Source organism: Physeter macrocephalus, chromosome 14 (assembly GCF_002837175.3).
Source record: "Physeter macrocephalus isolate SW-GA chromosome 14, ASM283717v5, whole genome shotgun sequence".
Taxonomy (NCBI): Eukaryota; Metazoa; Chordata; class Mammalia; order Artiodactyla; family Physeteridae; genus Physeter; species Physeter macrocephalus.
The window spans coordinates 75,682,497-75,700,897 of record NC_041227.1 but is presented as its reverse complement, the minus strand read 5'-3'; the positions used below and the strand labels follow the sequence as shown (position 1 = coordinate 75,700,897).

Sequence of the window (18,401 nt, the reverse complement as noted above, 5' to 3'; positions counted from 1 at the left end):
AAAAGAATACAGGGAGCCCCAATATATTCACTCTGGTGGGCACGAGCAGTCTGCACAAGTGGTCTCTGCATGGAGTGGTTCAGGGCATGAGGCCTCAGTCTGACCTTCTGAGAGCCACCAAGAGGCTAACCTCCCTCCCCTGTCCCCTGGTGTGCTGGAGTCCCTGCTTACCTTTGCCTCACCTGTTGGGCTTCTTGGAGGCTGGCCCTAAGGGCTCCACCCCTATGAAGAACCTTTCCCCCGTGATGAATTAACAAATCCTCCCTAGGTCTCTTGCGGGTTTCAACAGGGTGACTGGGTGTCCGGTGGTCGAAAAATTCCAGCAGAAAATCTGGTAAAGCTGAGATCTAGGCCTGGAGCCATGGTAAATTCAACAATGAGATCACCCTGAACTCCCTTTTGCCTACTTCAAACTACCATAGAATTTAACCCCCAAAGCCTCTCCAGAGCTGATCGGGGGTGATTGTTATCCGCTCAGTGGCCCCCACTTCCCACAGTTACACTTCCAATGCAAGATAATGAGGATCTGTGGTAGGAATATCAACACTAGGGCTGCTGCCCTTCTGTTACCAAAGGGAAATCAATTATACCATTTTGCTAGGGCCAACAGACCGACTAACCCGCTTTAGAAAGATTTTCAGTGACAAGAATTTACATCAAGACAGGTGCTGTGAGAGCCCAGAAGAAGGAAGGTTTCTGGGGGAGGTGATACCTGTGGGGAATTAGACAAAGAAGGGTCACATCAACATCAGCTTCAGTGTGGCCTTGCAGGTGGCTTCTGTGACATAGATGTGACCATCTATGGCTACTGTATAGTTATTCAATGTAATAATGTTACACATGAAAAGAACGTAATAAATGTTATTATTCTATTTATGCATGTAGTACATTACAAAAACCACTAACCACCAGACCTTTGAATAATGTGAAATAGTCAAATATTTGAAACACTATTTATAATCTTAATATACTATTTTCTTCTCAAGCACAATTTTCTTCTCAATTCCTGACGGACAAGTGAAACTCTCCCAAGTCCTTAAGCCATTCTAATGATGACAGCCAACACTGATTGAGTACGTACTATGTCCAAGCACTGTTCTATGTGTCAAGTCATTTTATCCTTACCACAGTCTCATGGGGTATTATTATTATTTTAAAGAAAAGTGAACTGAGGCACCAGGAGAGTTATGTGACTTTCTCAAGGTCGCATAACTTTCACAATCCAAAGTCTCCTGGTTCCTAGGCCTGGTATTTGTCCCCACAATGGTAATTGATGCCACCAGGGAGTGGCTAGCACTTTAAACTTTCCTAAGGGGACTCACTCAAATCTGTTCCCCCCTCCATCACAGTGAGATGGCAATGGGGCCAGTGGGGCCCGTTCTCGGGGGACCCCACAGCCATCCCAGAAGTTCCTTCACTCCCGTGCGGCCCGTCCTGCTATTGTGGCCCCATCAGTGCCGGCCAGGCGAGAGGAGCCGTCCAACACCCCCTCTGGGTGGCTCCCTTGCCAAGGATAAAGTAGAGGCAGAGCTGGGGCCAGGATCCAGGCTGCCGGTGTCCAGCCTTTCAGGTCAGCTAGGCCGGCCACCTTCTAGGAGAAAAGACATGCTCTGTTCCGTTATGGCAGATGGAAGCGCCTGCTTAGGCCAGGCAGTGTCGAAGGAGCAGCCTGGTCACTCCTTATCTTGGTTGTCTGAGTGTCCCAAGGCCCTCAGTGACAGCGTTGTCGCTGTGGGCCCAGGTATGAGCACAAGCCCCATTTTACAGCAGGTGCAGAGAGGGTAAACTGAGGAATGGCATCAGTCCCAGCACCTGCACCTGGGCACCTGCACCCAAGCCCTTCTCTCCGGAGGGACACAAGACGTTCCTAGGCCCACTGTCCGGCGTCTTGCACACGGTAGGTGCTACACTTTTCTTGAATGAAGAGCCGCATCTCCAAGCCATGTGCGTCATGAGGGGAGAAGCCACCTGGAGAAAGAGCCCAAAGGGGCCTGCTCCGGGCTTTGCAGCGGCGCGCGCTCCTCTAGGGACGCTGAGTCAGAGCCGGCGGACGCGGGCACAGACGCAGGGAGGGGAGGGGGCGCAGACTGGAGGAACGGGGACCGGGGAGGGGAGGGGAAGGGAGGGGTCGAGGCGAGAGGAGGGGCGCGGCGAAGGGAGGGAGGGAGGGGGAGCAGATTGGAGAAGCGGAGACCGGGGAGGAGAGGGGAGGATCGTGGGGAGAGCGGAGGATCGTGGGGAGAGGCGGCGTGCGGCGGAGTGAGGGAGGCGGCGGGGAGGGGGCGCGGCGCGGCTGACGTGGGTCGGGGTCGGCGCGGCGGGCTGTGGCCGGCGGCGGCGCGCAGAGACACAGCGATCCGAGGCGAGGACGAGCCGGCGCCGCGCCCGCACCTCCCCGCAGAGGATCGTGGGGAGAGGCGAGGATCGTGGGGAGAGGCGGCGTGCGGCGGAGTGAGGGAGGCGGCGGGGAGGGGGCGCGGCGCGGCTGACGTGGGTCGGGGTCGGCGCGGCGGGCTGTGGCCGGCGGCGGCGCGCAGAGACACAGCGATCCGAGGCGAGGACGAGCCGGCGCCGCGCCCGCACCTCCCCGCACAGCCCGTGCCGCGCGCCCCACGAGCTGCAGCCGCCGCAGCCCAATCGAGCCGCGTCCCCTCCGCGCTCCAGCCGCTCCCAGCGCCGCCATGGCCCCGGCCCTCTGGCCGCGCCTCGGCCGCATCCTCTGGCTGGCCTGCCTCCTGCCCTTGGCCCCGGCTAGGGTGGCTGCAGGTAAGGCGCTGCGCGAACCGGCCGCTCGCCTTCCCCGAGCCTCAGCGCGCCCGGGGCCTCAGGGCGGTCCCGGGCGGGCGGCCTCGCCGGGAGCCGGGGCTGCGGAGGTGGCGCCGTGCGCCCTGCGCGCACCTCCCTCCTCCCCGGAGGCCGCGAGCTGCGGAGGGGAGCACGGCCTGCCGGGCGCCGCGCAGCCCGCTCCTCTGTCCCTTCTCCCCTCTCCCCTGAAGTCACCGGCACTTGAGGGGGCTCCCCGCGCCCTCGTTCCTGCTGCCACCTCCACATCGGCCTTGCCTTAGGGACCGCGCGGTGGCCGGCGCATCCGTCCCGATGTTTGGAAACCTCGCAGCCGCTGGAGGTGGGGGAGGACGCTGAGGGGAGTCGGGGAATGCTCGGGGTCGGTCGTCTCGCCACAGCCCCCAGGGAGCGCGGCCAGGTTGCCCGCGGAGCAGCGTTTTTGCCTTAAAATGTGGCCTTATCCAGAGAGGCTTTCTACCCTGCTTGTGCTGACTTCGGGGAGTATGCGATTTTAGCGCCCAGGAGGCAGGTCTGCCATTTCCTCTCTGGGAATGATTTCCAAAATGGACCCGGAGCTGGTTCCGCTGGGTCCTACCCTGTGTCCCCCGAGTCGTGCTTCTAACATCCCCACCTCCTCACCGCCCGAAGGCCAACACCCACTTTTCTGCCGCATTTTGGCGACAAAAAAGGACCCAGGGTGGAGAGTTTTAAGGGGACAGTTGGGACGTGGGCAGCTATTGGGTGGGTTTTAAATATTATCCAATATTTTCATTACCCCCCCCACCTTAAAAGAATGGTAGCCAGAAGAAGAGATCTAATGCAAACTTGTGAAATAAAAGCCACAAGGTAAAATAAAAAACCTGCATCTTAAGGATGAATTAAGGGAATTTTGTGGGAATTGGCTTGGTCAGGAGCACCTGCTTGCCCCTGGAAATGGGGTCTCTTGTCCATTAGGTTTACATGTGTCCAGAAATGATCAACGCGGCCTAAATTGCCAAAAAAAAAAAGGTGGGGAGGGTTAGTTCTTTGGAAGTCTTGTGTGGTTCCCAGCCTGGCCTGCTGCACCCATGATACAGTCCAAATAGCTGGGAATGGGGTTAGGGAAAACCCACAGGAGAAAAAGAGAGATTCGGAAGCCCTTTCCTCCCTTCCCGGGTCTGGGTCGGCCTGCACGACGTGCTTCCTACACCAGGGGTTGAAGTCAGAAGTCCGTGTCCTGGACCGTTCATTAATTCCACGTTGTGTTGTCCAGACTTCAGAGGTACCTTGGGAAGTGTTTGGGCTGTGTACATGTGCAGTGAGAAGAGGCTGATGTAGCCCTTTTCTAGACTGTTCTGGGGCCCTACAGGCTGTGTGGTCAGGGAGAATGTGCGTGCTCCAGGTGGAAGCCCTGGGAGCCTGCTGGTGGGCATTCTTCCACAGTCAAACTTTGTGGCTGCTGTCACTTCACTTTTTGCCTTGGCCCTTTCAGCTCTGGGTCACTGGGGCACCTGTGTGGTCACTGGGGCACCTGGGGCGCCCCTGAGCCCCTGACTGGGCTGCTCTGTACTCCAAGGCCATGTCATCTGGGCTCCCACACTTGGAAAGATGGATTTGCACGGGTAGGTAACCAAACCTGGGCTTGGTTCCTTCAGCCACAGGTGGCAAAGCCTTCCCGGTCCATTTCAGCCTGGATGTTCTGGACGCTTTCTAGGCCCTGAGGACGAGGGGCAGCATCACCTGGGGGCTGTGAAATACCTGCTTTTTAAAAACAAGCCTGAGAAAAGTGCCCTTGGAGCCTCTGGCGCGTGGACAGGTCGGGATGGGGGGCGCTCCCAGGAGCTGGGCCAGTGTCTGCTGCGACTGGCTGTAGCCACAGCCCCTCCCCATCCCCACCCCATCCCGCCTCCTGGCTGAGCTGGCTGCCCTCCTGATTCTGTTCCCCTGGCAACGGATCTGCGTCGTGCTGACATGCGCCTGTCTTGCTGCAGACGCTGGATGGCCATTAGCATGCAGCTGAATGTCCCTGCTACCTGCCAGCCTCACCCTGGCCCACGCTCCTCTCCTGAGGGGTGTGGGCAGGGAAGAGATGGCCTCTCCTCTAAGCACCTCTTTCTGCAGCAGCCTGGCCAAAGGCTGCCTCCCAGCCAGAGGGACTCGGCCTAGGGCAATGCAGATTGCTGTGTGGTCCCAGGCGGTAGCATTAGTCCCTGGGGAGCTCTGGGGACTCGGGTCCTTCAGTGTAAAATACACACTGTGTTTTCTTGGAGACACTTCTGTGTCTGGAATTCTCTCTTTGGGATTAAGGTGCTGCAGGTCCCTTTTGCAATGCTAGCCCCAAAGACTTTATAATCCAAAATATGGCCCCAAGGAAAGGGATTCAGAACAGGGAATGTGTAACGTGGGTGAGCGGAAAGGCTGGAGCCAGAGTCCCCGGTGGGGGGCGGGCAACATCGCCGCAAGGCAAATGGGGTGCAGTTGAGGACACACTTGCTCACCTCCCGGTTTTGCTGAGTCCAGCAGGTCTCTCGTGAGCCCCCGAAGAGCAGGGAGCACACCCTGTACTTCTGGGTCCCCCCAGCAGCTGTGGGTTGGGACTCAGTCCACAGCACTTGGGTGAAGAGTTTCCTGGGGCAGTGCCATGTGGCCTGGCGCCTCTGCCACACCCTTCTCTCCAGGTGCCTCTCCACAGTGTTGAACCCCTACTATGTGCCAAGCGCCTGGCTAGGCTTGGGGGAGATGGGGATGACCCCTGCCCTGCCCTCAAGGAGCTTGCAGTGCAGTGGGGGAGATGAGGAAACCTTTATCCCAACCCAGGGTTGTGACAACTGTGTGCTCAGGCTGTTGGGAGAGTGCCGAGGAGGAGGGGTGGGGGGGGGTGTTAGGGAGGGCTTCCTGGAAGAGGTTATATCCACAGACAGATAGGTGAAGAAGAGCAGTGGGGACAGTGTGTGCAAAGGCCCTGAGGCTAGGAAGGACAGAGCATGTTGGGGGGAACTGCAGGTGTTAAAGGGTTAAAGCTACAGCATGGATGTGCTAAGATGTGACTGTGGTCTCCCTCCACCCCGAGGCTGGCCCATGATCAGATTAACTGTGCAGGAAGCTGCTTGTTGGGGTGGCTGAAAGTAGGGCAGGACCGGAGGCCAAGGGTCTCATTCAGGATGTATCGGTAATCCATCCGGATGGGGCTGTATGCTACCTTAAGCAATGCTGGTAGTAATGGAGAGGGAGAATTAGAGTGGCAGAGGCCCGGGGATTGATTCTTGGGACAGCTGGTCCTCTGACCCGACAGAGAATGATAGGTGAAGAGAATGGCAGGTTTGGGAGGGGAGAAATCCAGGGGGTCTAGAGCACCTCTGGCCAACAGAATTTTAGATGATGAAGGAAATGATCTATATCTGTGCTATCCGGGAGAGCTACGGCTATTGAGCACTTGAAATGTGGCTCCAGTGTAATGGAGGGACTGGAATTTTAGCTACGGCTATTGAGCACTTGAAATGTGGCTCCAGTGTAATGGAGGGACTGGAATTTTAGTATTATACATTGAAGTGATTAACTTTGATTAATTTAAATTTAATCGCATGTGGTTAGTAGCCATGGTATTATTGCTCAGTAGAAATGAAGCCTGTGTTACTGGGTTCCATCAGCATTGAGGAGGTACTGGAAGCCAAGGGAGCGGGTGTATGTTGCCGGGAAGCGGGGTGGGAGGGAGTAAAATGAGCAGAGGGGGGCTTGTGGGCCCTCCTCCCTTCCTTCTGCCCAGGTGTGCACTGTTAGACATTCTCTAACCTCAGGCCCTTCAGAAGTCTCACCTGAAAAAGAAAATTACAAGTCACAGGAAAATAGTTACTAAGACGTGCAGTAGTGCTATTGACAAGAGTGAAGGGTTCTGGGAATTAAGATATACCTGCTTGAGGGATTATCATGCAAATACTGAAGTTCACATTGGTGCCACTGCAGACATCCTTTTGATGTGTTGTCAGGTAGAAATAAAGTAATTCAAAATTGTGTGCAGAGGCTGATTCTGACTAAATTTAAAACTTCCGTGCATGAAAAAGAGCTGGAGGACAGCAATATGATAGCAGCTGTTGTCTTTGCGGGGTAGGGTAATAGGACACTTCTGATATTCTTTATGCATGTGTATTACTTTTACGATGGAAACAAATCTGATTTTTAAAATCTTACCTTGTGAGTATGATAAAATCTGCAGCTATCTAAAGCAGGTGAAGAATAATGACTTAGGAAAATGCCTATGATACAGAATTGAAAAAACAGCAACAGCAATGGAATATATAATCTCAGAGTAAGCATCATTTAAAAGAATAGTAGGAAATGCCCCAATATAGTAAGTGGTTGTTACTAATTATTAAAAAAAAATTTTTTTTAATTTTATACCTTTCTCTATTTTCAGATTACACTTAGTCTTACCTTCAATGTGTTGGTCAGATGGGGAGTGTTATTTAAAAGGCCTCTTATTTGGTCTCCATTCCATGTGCTCCAGGCCCTATTCTCCGCTTGCAACCTAGAAAACTAATTCCTGGGTTCCCTGTAAGAGCTGCATCCCCAGTATTTCAGTTCAGGTTCCCCAAGGAGTTGACCCAGCTGGAATCACAAAGCTCCAGCGTTGGCCCCGGCAGGAATCCTGGAGGTTCCCTACAGCAGTGTAGTCCAGTGGAACTTGCTGTGATAATGAAGATCTGTATCCACAGTGTCCACTATGGTGACCCTTGGCTACACGTGGCTGGCCCTTGAAATGCGCCAGTGCAACCGAGAAAGTGGGTTTTAAGTTTGTTTCACTTTAGTTGACGCTGAAGGAGCCACCCGTGGCTAGTGGCTACCATAGTGGACAGCTCAGATCTAGAAGCTCTCACTTTACAGATGTACAAACTGAGACCAAAGAGAAGGGGGCTTGGCTTGGATCACAGTGGCCCTTCCTCCCAAGGCTGGCCTACCACCGTCAAGGTATTAGGCCTTAACAGGGTCCAGACTCAGCTTTGTGTTTCCAACTGGAATTTTGTTTCGCATGTAAAGGTTAGTCCAAAAGAGTGGGCGATGGGGGGCATTTCTTGGCATCAGCTGCGGTGGCTCCTCCTGTGACATGCACTGGCCGTCATTTTCACAGCTAAGAAGCCGGGCCAGGTCAGCATACACATGCTCTGTAAGGCCCTGCTTGGCTGGCATGAAAAACTAAAACAAACTGGAGACACGGGAAAGGGCGTGGGATTTGGAGTCAGTTGGGCCTGGGTTTGAATCCCAGCTGGGCAATGAACTAATCGTATGACCCTCGGGCGGGTCACCTGACCTGCCTGGGCCCCAATTTCTCCACCTGTAAAAGAGACTCACAGAAGCCGGCCCAGAGGGTGGCGGTGGGTTTCCTGGCCACGCCCCTTCGTGAAACGCGGCCTTTTGTTTCTGGGTTCCTAGGCGTGTATGAACTTCACCTCACCACCGATGGCCCTGCCACCACGGGGGCAGAGGTGACCATCACGGCGAGCCTGGTGGCCGATGACAATGGCAGCCTGGTCCTGCCCGCCAGCGCCCGCCTTTACCGCTTCCGCTGGATTCACACCCCATTGCTGCTCACGGGGAAGACAGATGAGGCTTTCAGCTCCACCGTCCGCGTCGTGGGGAACGTACCCGGGGACTTCCCGGTCTCGGTCTGGGTCACCGCCGCTGACTGCGGGACGTGCCAGCCTGTGGCCAGGAGCCTCCTCGTCCTCCCCATTACAGGTGAGGACCCTTCCCACTTGATTTGTTCTTCATTCAGACTCTTGGTGCAGAGAAAACATCCAGCCTGGCTGGTAATCACATAAATGCGGATTAGACCCATGGTTCCTTCGCTGCTGTCAGTTAACCAAGGATCAGAAAACGGTAATATGCGCTGCTGGCAGGGTTGTGCTGAAATGGACACTTAAAGTACATATTGCTACTCGGCTGTAAATTAATACAACCCTTTGGAGAGCAGCTGGTACATGTGTATCAATGGTTATAAATTATTTTAGTCTTTGGCCTGTTTCTCATTCTCTCTCACTCTCTCTCCCTCTCTCCTTCTCTCTTTCTCTCTCCTCTCTCCCCCTCCTCCTCCCTTCCTCCCTCCCTCCCTCCCTTCTCTCTCTTTCCAAGAAGTCCCTGCTTTCTTGGAGTTTACAGTCTATTAAAGAACTTATCTTCAGGAAATAAACCTCCATTTGGGTAATGGTTTATGCACGAAGATGTTCATCACAGTTTTTATAATAACAGAAGAAAATAGAAACAAGCTAAGTATGCAACCATAAGGGGACTGGTTAAGTATACTGATATAATTTGTATAATGAATAATAATGACCTTTACAAAGAGTTTGTTGTAGCCTGGGGGAGTACTCATGGTTGTAAAAATTTAAAAATCAAAACAAAATTCTATAACCAATTTGATCAACTGTGTTTAATATGTGTATACCTTAAATATGTACACACGTATACTTTGCAGTTCTTCAAAACATCAACAGTGCTTGTGTTTGCGTGATAGGCAGTTTCTTTTCTTTTCATTCCACTTTTCAGCAATTTCCAAATGAGCTTTATTGAGCACACCTCACTTTCTGCTTAAAAAATCAGCTTTTAATTTTTTTTTTTTAGAGGAGGCAGCACGGAATGGTGTTCCTCACCCAGCCCAGCACATGGGGTGTGGACCTGCCCCTCCCTCCCTCCCTCCCCTCCCTTCTCTCTCTTTCCAAGAAGTCCCTGCTTTCTTGGAGTTTACAGTCTATTAAAGAACTTATCTTCAGGAAATAAACCTCCATTTGGGTAATGGTTTATGCACGAAGATGTTCATCACAGTTTTTATAATAACAGAAGAAAATAGAAACAAGCTAAGTATGCAACCATAAGGGGACTGGTTAAGTATACTGATATAATTTGTATAATGAATAATAATGACCTTTACAAAGAGTTTGTTGTAGCCTGGGGGAGTACTCATGGTTGTAAAAATTTAAAAATCAAAACAAAATTCTATAACCAATTTGATCAACTGTGTTTAATATGTGTATACCTTAAATATGTACACACGTATACTTTGCAGTTCTTCAAAACATCAACAGTGCTTGTGTTTGCGTGATAGGCAGTTTCTTTTCTTTTCATTCCACTTTTCAGCAATTTCCAAATGAGCTTTATTGAGCACACCTCACTTTCTGCTTAAAAAATCAGCTTTTAATTTTTTTTTTTTAGAGGAGGCAGCACGGAATGGTGTTCCTCACCCAGCCCAGCACATGGGGTGTGGACCTGCGGTCAGTAGAACTGCTCATTTTTTCTAGGCTCATCTAATACTTTGAAATATTTCCCAAGAGTTGCTTTCAAAGCCTGTGCATTTCCTTCTGGTCCTGGGCATCTTTTGTGCCAGAAAGTTCAGGGTCCTGGTGAAAGGGGTGCAGGAGCAGAGCTATGCATGTAACACAAGAAGTGAGTCTTCACCAGCGTCCGCAGAGGGGGCATATGCCTCTGTGTTCGGTGACCTGCAGGGTCCCCTCTTGCCACCACCTGGCTGTGACAGCCAGGAAGTCGGGTGGGGGAGAGGCTGCCCTGCCAACTGGCACGTGGCTCTGCCCTCCTCCACTTCAGTGGACTCACCCTCCCGTGGTCTCTGTCCCAGAGTTCCTCGTGGGGAACCTCGTTGTCACCCAGAACACCTCCCTGCCCTGGCCCAGCTCCTACCTCACCAAGACAGTCCTTAAAGTTTCCTTCCTCCTCCACGACCCCAGCAACTTCTTCAAGACCGCCTCGTTTCTCTACAGCTGGGACTTCGGAGACGGGTATGTCCTTACCCCCCTTGATGCCCCAAAGTCTTGGCTCATGGCTGGTGGCCCTGTCGTCCCAGGCGGAATGCTCTGTACTCTCCCGTCTTCACCTGCTCACTCTCTCTCACTCCAAACATGCCTGGTACACCTGCTCTGTGCCAAGCTCGTGGTCCATGGGGACCCGTGTGAGCCAGTCATGGGACCTGCCTTCAAGGTGCCTGCAACCTGGTAGAGGGGTCATTGGTGCCCAAAACAGCCCTTTAAGGCAGGTCAAGGTAGGTAGGATTTTTCTCTGTTTGACTCTGGAAGGACCTGGCCGGCCAATGACACACGCTGTTATACTCACATGGTAGAATTCAGGTGTTCCAGCTTCATTCTCCTCACACCTCCTCTCCAGACAAGCCAATTGGGGGAGGCAGGTCGGGAAGTGGGGGTCAGTCAGGCATATCTGGAAATGGGCAAGATCCTGCATGAAGAAAACTACAGAGCTACTGAGAAGTAGCAAAGATTTGTTGTTTTTAATTTGTTTCATTGAAGTATAGTTAATTTACAAGGTTGTGTTAATTTCTGCTGTACAGCAAAGTGATTCAGCTATGTACATATATACATATATATATTCTTTTTCGTATTCTTTTCCATTATGGTTTATCACAGGATATTGAATATAGTTTCCTGTGCTCTACAGTAGGACCTTGTTGTTTATGCATTCTATATATAATAGTTTGCATCTGCTAATCCCAAACTCCCAATCCATCCCTCTCCCACCCGCAGAAGTAGAAAAGATTTGAGTAAATGGGTATGTACACCATGTCCGGGATGGTGAGTCTTAATATTGTAAAGATGTCCGTTTCCCCCCAGTTATTCTTTAAGTTTAATGCAAACCCAATAAAAATCCCAATAAGAATAATTTTGGGAACATGACAAAGATTTTACAGTTCATCTAAATTGTGTGTATAAATACACAGTTTTACACAAATGTGCACATACATATATACATATACGTCACATATACACATAATGTATATCATACATATATACATACATGTATACAAATACACATACGCTTATATATATATGTATATATATGGTTTTAAAACATAAAGAATATTTGTCTCAAACCAGGGGACAGCCTCCATATTTATTAGGGGCATTTATTTTCACGTTAAAGAAAGTTATATTCACTATTTCTTTCTCTTTTTTTTCTTCTTTGGCTGCGCTGCAGCCTGCCGGATCTTAGTTCCCCGATCAGGGGTCGAACCCGGGCCCTTGGCAGTGAAAGCGCGGACCACCAGGGAATTCCCTATTCACTGTTTCTATTGCAATTGAACATTTTTGACAAGGCAATGAAATAAAATAAGAAGAAGAAATGAAATATAAATGTAAAGGAGGAGACAAAAGTCATTGTACACAGATGGCAGTACTGTTTACCTGGAAAACACAAAAGAGTCAACTGAAAAATCTTAGAACTAAAAAGATTTTAATAATGTGGCTGGTTACAAAACAAAGATTCTTAGCTTCTCCATATAATGGCAGTCGAAAACATCTTTCATAATATTTATAAAAACGGAGAGAATAAACTTAGCCTAAAATTGTAGGATTTATGTGAATAAAAATCACAGATTGTACTGAGAACCTTAAAAAGACTTGAAAAATGATGAGAGAATTTCTCAATATTGTAAGAAGAAAGAGAAATGATCAGAAAAGCAGAATGATGATGAATGGTGATGGGGAAAGGGGCTAGAAATACATACATAAACGTATTTAGAAAGCTACAAATAATTTTCAGCAAGAAAAGGCAGCTCAATGGAACAGAACAGAAAAAGCAGACAAAAAACCTAAGTTTATATACACATGTAGTGTATGATAACAATGTTATTTCCAGCCAGTGAATAAGGATAGATTGTTTGATAAATGATACTAGGGTAGCTGGTTAACTGTTAGGGAGAAAAATAATCTAATCCCTAACAAAAGCTATTCCAGATAGATTAAAAATAGTAAACATAATGAACCAGGACTAGATTGGAATGTAGATGATCCCCTGAGATTGGATAGTTTGGCAGTGGGGAAGGCATTTCTGTAAATAAAAGGCAGAAACTAGAATGGAAAAAATGCTAAATTTGGCATCATCGGATTTAAAATTGAAATGAAAGAAGTAAATCAAACCAAAGGATAAAGGTTAAACTGGGAGAAAATATTTGGAAGATATGGAATAGGTAAAGGTTTGATAAACTTCATATATAAAGAGCATCAACAAATCAACAAAAATATTTTATTGTTACTAGAATTCCTTTAGAAGTGATTCAGGTAATTGTAGGGAAAAAGCATGATGTTACACACTTAATATGTTATATCATAACCTGTGATGGAGGTATGACTCTTCCTGTTTTTCAGATGAGAAAAGTAAGGCTTAGAGTTACGTAGATAGGAAATCTGGAGCTGAGATTTAAAGCCAGGTGTGTCTTAACTCCGCAGTTCATACTTCTCCCCTCCCCAGATTGTCCTTGTCTAACACACAGCCTTTCCCAGTTTCCTGGCTCGGGGTGCAGAGCACTTCCTGGCAGGTGACAGGCACCGGTTGCCAGGAGTTCTCCTACCTGTAACTTACAAATACAAAGACAACCAGCAGCCACTCTACCAGGTACAGCTGACCTCATGCCCTGGCTGGCTCTGGGGACTGATGGCTGGGATGACGTTTTTGCTTGCAAGGTGTTGGTCTGAATGTGTCACTGTACAACCACTAAGAGGGCACGTGAGTCACTTCTGTCATCTCCTCCCTGTCACCTTATAGCACCCAGATGGTGACCAAAGACGCTACGGTCTATTATAACTATTCCATCGTTGGATCCTTCACTGTGAAGGTCAAGGTCGTGGCGGAGTGGGAGCAGGTAACACCGGACGTCGGGAAGGGCGTTCTGCAGAAGACGGGCGACTTCTCCGCCTCGCTGAAGCTGCAGGGTGAGTCTCTGGGGGTTGGTGTGGGTTGAGCGTTTGGCCCGTCAGGGAGCCCTGGGTGCCACTCCTTCCAGGGCTGGGTCACTTGCAGATCAGAGTGGCTCCAACTGGGCACTGGGCTGAGCTCGGATGCACAGTCTCTCTTCTGTTCCCCAGCAGACCTCTGAGCGGGTCTGTCATTCCCCGCTTCCAAGAGGGCACTGGAGGGCAGGCCGTGGAGGAGGTCAGGTGGCCACCAGGTGGCAGAGCCCAGACACTGCTGTGATTTGGTGCATCTCCATCACTCCTCGTTCCCGGCTACATCTGCCTCCCGTCAAGGACCGTCCTGTCGGGGCTGGGAGAGCCTCAGTCGGCTGCACAGGGAGGGAACGGCCGGACCTGCCTCTGCTGGCTTTGACAAGAGAGGGTGCTGGGGCAGCTGCAGCAGATTTCTTGGTCGTGCTAACGGGGTGCTGTTTCCCCCACCCCGCACACGGCACAGATGATGTGGGGAGGAGGCGGTACCCTAAGTCGGCCCCAGGTCCTGCTCACGAGGGCCCTGCTTGCTTCCTCCGGCTCCCTCGCTCTAAGCTGGCTCCAGCACCTGCTGCTGGCGGGGAGGCGGGACCCGGGTATGCCCTGGATGTGACCTGTGACCTGCCCTTGGGGAGGGCCAAGAGGAGGACGGGGTGGTGGTCACCCAGCCTCGGGACTCCACGAGCCCCGATACAGCTGTCGTCGGCCACCAGATATAATGAGGTCTTCTCTGCCTTTCAGAAACCCTTCGAGGCATCCAGGTCTTGGGGCCTACCCTCATTCAGACCTTCCAAAAGATGATAGTGACCTTGAACTTCCTGGGGAGGTGAGCGAAGCCCAGAGCACACCGCGCATGACCTGCGGCCCTGCCCACACACCCCCCCAGAGGCTCCTGACCTTGCCCCATCCCTGAGGGGCCCCGAGTTAAGGAGCTCACAGAGGGATGATGCCACCCTTGACTGTGCCGTGGGAGAGTCACGGGCATGGCTCCATTCTCAGCATCCAGGGGAGGGAGCACTGGCCTTTTGGGGCTGTCTGCCACATGGGCACCAAGGCAAAGGCAGGTGAGGGACCACCCCTGTGAAAAGACTTCCGTATGTGACTGGGGCCTGCTTTCCAGCCCCCCTGGAAAGCAGGCCATCTTGGGTAGGACCTGACTCAGCTCCTCCCAAGAACACCATCAGGCTGAGTTTGTAGTAAGTGATGAGATGAGATGCTGGGTGTGTTCTCCCCACAGGGGAGCCCCTCTCTGGGGCCACTGGGATGGACGGGGCTGCAGAAGAATAGTGGTCAGGGCCCAGCCCTCCAAGGGCTCCAGAGGGGAAGGCCAACCCCACCCGATCCCCCGGCAAGGGGACACGTCAGGGGGAAATAAGGCTAGACCGGGAGGGGGCAAAGCCGCCAAGGAAGGAGGAAGACGAGCCAAGGGGCTGGAGGTGGCTCCTGAAGCTTTCGGGGGCTTTGGAGATAAGAGCTCAGTACTTAGAGAGCAGAGCGGAAAACTACGTGTGCTTGGTAGACCTGGTCACTGAAGTGTCATGAGTGTGTGTTTTACTCTGGTCTAGGTCGTGTGAGACAGGAATGCTCACTTGGAATTCTTTATATGGACCTGCATTTTCCAGATTCTGAGCCTGTGCTGTGGCAGCTGGATAGTTTGGAATGCCCTCACCCCTTCAAACCTGTCAAAAGCCGACTTATCCTTTTAGGGCCTACTCAAATGCCACCTCCTCCAGGAAGCCTCCCCTGACTTCCTCATTAAGAACACGCTCCTCCGTCCCCTGTGCTTCCACAGCGCACCAAGTGCGTCACTGGGGCGCTCATTCTGCCTCCTTCAGCGGTCTGTGCACGTCCCTCTTTGCCTCACTGACCCCCTCGGAGTCCCAAGCCATCTCTTATGTACCGTTGTGTTCCCTGGAGGCCAGGGAAGCTGGGTGTTCTGTCCTGGAAAGGACACTGAAGTTCACGACTGCCTGGGCTTTCTTGGGCTTAGTCGATGCTCACGCTCCTTGCTGAGCCATTGCTAAAAAAATGCCCCCATTTCCCTGCAGCCCCCCTCTGAACGTGTGCTGGCGTCTTAAGCCCGAGTGCCTCCCGCTGGGGGAAGGGGAATGCCACCCTGTGTCAGTGGGCAGCGCGGCCTACAACCTGACCCACATCTTCAGGGATCCCGGGGACTACTGCTTCAGCATCCAGGCCGAGAACATTATCAGCAAGACGCATCAGTACCACAAGATCCAGGTGTGGCCCTCCAGTAAGTGACACTTCGCCTCTGCTCCTACAAAGGCAGCAGAAACCAGCCAACCCTGCCACCGCCGCCAGTGTGCTGCCACCAGCCAGCTCCACCGACAGCCATCAACGACCAGTCCCAACAACACCAGCACCATCAATAACCCTACGGTCCCCAACCAACACCACTGACTGACCACCCACAGCCCTAGCACCAAACTCTCTAGTGCCATCAACAACTGCTCTAGCCCCCACTACCAGAACCCCTCAGTTCCACCACCACCACCCTCCACACCAGCACCACTAGCAGTAACAACAGACAGCTCCGCTACTGCCGGCTAACTTGCCCAGCACCACCGCCACCATCACCACTTGCTACAGACAGTTCTTCTAGCATCTTCAACAGCCAGAGAGGGCGCTGCCATTGCGACCACCCTTACCACCGTCAGCACTGCCGTTAACACCCCTGCCACCAGCCCCTGCACCGACCATTTGGACCAACACCATCCATACCGTGCCACCCCAGCATCATCTCAACTTCAGCTCCCTTGTTGCCACCGCCACTGACAGTGGTCAGTGTCCCTCCGTACGTTAACCACTGCCACACTTGTCCCCGACACGAACCCTCCCTCCTTCACTGCTATCACCGCCACCCCATCACCTCCATCTCGGCGCTGTTGCTGCCACTAAAATAAGCATCTCCAGCGGTGACTGTGCTGGGCTCACAGGGCTGTTGTGAGTCTCCCAGGGAGGGTGAGCAGCTCAGAAAGTGTGCAGTACAGTCTCTCTCGTTCATAAGGGTGCCCAGCCATCGCCCCTGGAATACCCTTTCCCAGACACATCATGAGGTCCCGCCACCGGCTTACAGCCGCAGGATTGGCTGATGACAGCATCAGGTCCTACCCTTCATTTCTCGGGTGGGGGGGGGCCTGTTCTGTGACCCCAGAAAAGAACTTTCTTATGTAGAGGAGAAAGTAGGATCCCAGAACCCTAGGGATGGTCTTTCAGATGCCCAGCCAGGTTCCATGCCATACAGAACAAGAGGGGACACCCTGCCAGCTGCACCCATCCCCGAGGTTGGCCCTGTAAGTGCACCAGATGCTGTCACTGCCCCCTCCAGTCTTTCCAGTCCCTCTGAGACCTTGAGCAGACACCACTCTCCGCTCCTGGCCCCGGCTGATGTTGTGGGCCAGGCAGACTCTGTGACCTGTTGGCATTGTCGGCGGCCTTGGGCCCCACCTCCCCCAACGTCTCCTGGGCACTGAGTGTCTGGGATCCCTCTGAATTCTGCAGAGAAAGACAGCACTGCGGGTAATCAATGCCGCCTTTTCTTGGGAGACAGATCCTCATGGCGTATGGTGGTGGCTCTACCAGGAGGGGGGTGGGGGAGGAGTGAGAAGGAACCCATACTTGCTGATCGCCTGCCTTGCACCTGCCTCCCCTGGTTGCATTCCCGTGGCAGCCTTGTGGGTTAGTGTTGCCATCAGGTCACTGGTCAGAACCAGGATTCGAACCCAAGACCCCCTGGGCTCTTCCTGCTCTGCCATGCTGCCTCTTGGTAACAGGATAAGGGAGTGAGCCCAGAGCTGCCAGAGGTCACAGGGCTGTTTGGGTGTCCTCACAACTTGGCTTCCCTTCCCCAGTGCAAGTCACCCAAGAGAGACCAAGGAGGAAGCTGCTAGGTCTTTCACGGCATAGGCTCGGAAGTTGTACATCATCACTCCGTCTTATGCTGCTCCTTGGGAGCAAGTCACTATAAGTCCAGCCCACACTCTGGTGGGAAATTTAGTTGCACCCCTTGAAAGTCACTATCAAGTAAAACTTTAAAACCCTCACATACCCCAGCTTGGTTTTTGTGAAATCCTGGATTTGCCTATTGGGGTTGCCTAGTTGGGATGCATGAACACAAGGAGGAAAAAAGCTCTGGTGGGCTTTGTTCTCTCCCGTGTCATCTCCTCCTGAAGGCCAGTATTCAGCACCAACTACCCAGGCTCGTGACATCACCCTGTCTCACTCCCAGGCATCCAGCCTGCTGTCTTTGCCTTCCCGTGTGCCACACTCATCACCATGATGCTGGCCTTCATCATGTACATGACCCTGAGGAATGCCGCTCATCAGAAGGACATGGTGGAGGTGGGTGCTTGGTTGGGTGGGAGCTGGACTCCTGGGCCCTGACAGGAGGGGATATGCGGAGAGGGCAGGGGGGCTAGACCCGGGAGCCTGGAGGTGGTCTGGATGTCAGAGCAAGGCCCTGAGGCTGGGGGTGATGTGCCCAAGAGGCATCCATAGATGGGGCCCGATTGATGATTTAGCTGCTTGCCAATGTGACTTACCTCCTTCTATGCTCGCCCTTTGCTTGGCAGCCGTGCCCATGAGCTGGTAAGGGAGAGGGCAACCGAAAGCAGGAAAGACCCAGAGAGCAGAAAAGCCAAAGGCACAGGGAAGCGCTGTGTGGCTCCAGAAAGGTGTTTCTGTGCATGCTGCCAGCAGGCAGCTGAGCTCAAGGCCACCTAGCCAGGCAGCTGAGCTCGTAAGGCCACCTAGTGGGACTCCCAGTGGGTGGGCGGGTGATTGACCAGTGGGGTTTTGTTCACCATAGGTGGCTGATTTTGACTTTTCCCCCATGTCTGACAAGAACCCGGAGCCGCCCACTGGGGTCAGGTGCTGCTGCCAGATGTG

The 18,401-nt window shown here is 52.3% G+C and overlaps 1 protein-coding gene across 1 annotated transcript in view; it reads left to right on the top strand.

Moving 5' to 3' along the window:
- Nucleotides 1-2,424: 2,424 nt before the first annotated feature.
- The window catches only part of TMEM130 (transmembrane protein 130), an 18,333-nt gene continuing 2,356 nt past the window's right edge, over nucleotides 2,425-18,401 (top strand). Inside the window, exons 1-8 of the mRNA XM_055089757.1 lie at nucleotides 2,425-2,766; nucleotides 8,188-8,493; nucleotides 10,385-10,544; nucleotides 13,318-13,484; nucleotides 14,238-14,322; nucleotides 15,545-15,747; nucleotides 17,743-17,855; nucleotides 18,322-18,398. Of these exons, the coding sequence (XP_054945732.1) occupies nucleotides 2,682-2,766; nucleotides 8,188-8,493; nucleotides 10,385-10,544; nucleotides 13,318-13,484; nucleotides 14,238-14,322; nucleotides 15,545-15,747; nucleotides 17,743-17,855; nucleotides 18,322-18,398 (1,196 nt within the window). The 5' untranslated portion in view covers nucleotides 2,425-2,681. The remainder of the gene's footprint in view (nucleotides 2,767-8,187; nucleotides 8,494-10,384; nucleotides 10,545-13,317; nucleotides 13,485-14,237; nucleotides 14,323-15,544; nucleotides 15,748-17,742; nucleotides 17,856-18,321; nucleotides 18,399-18,401) is intronic.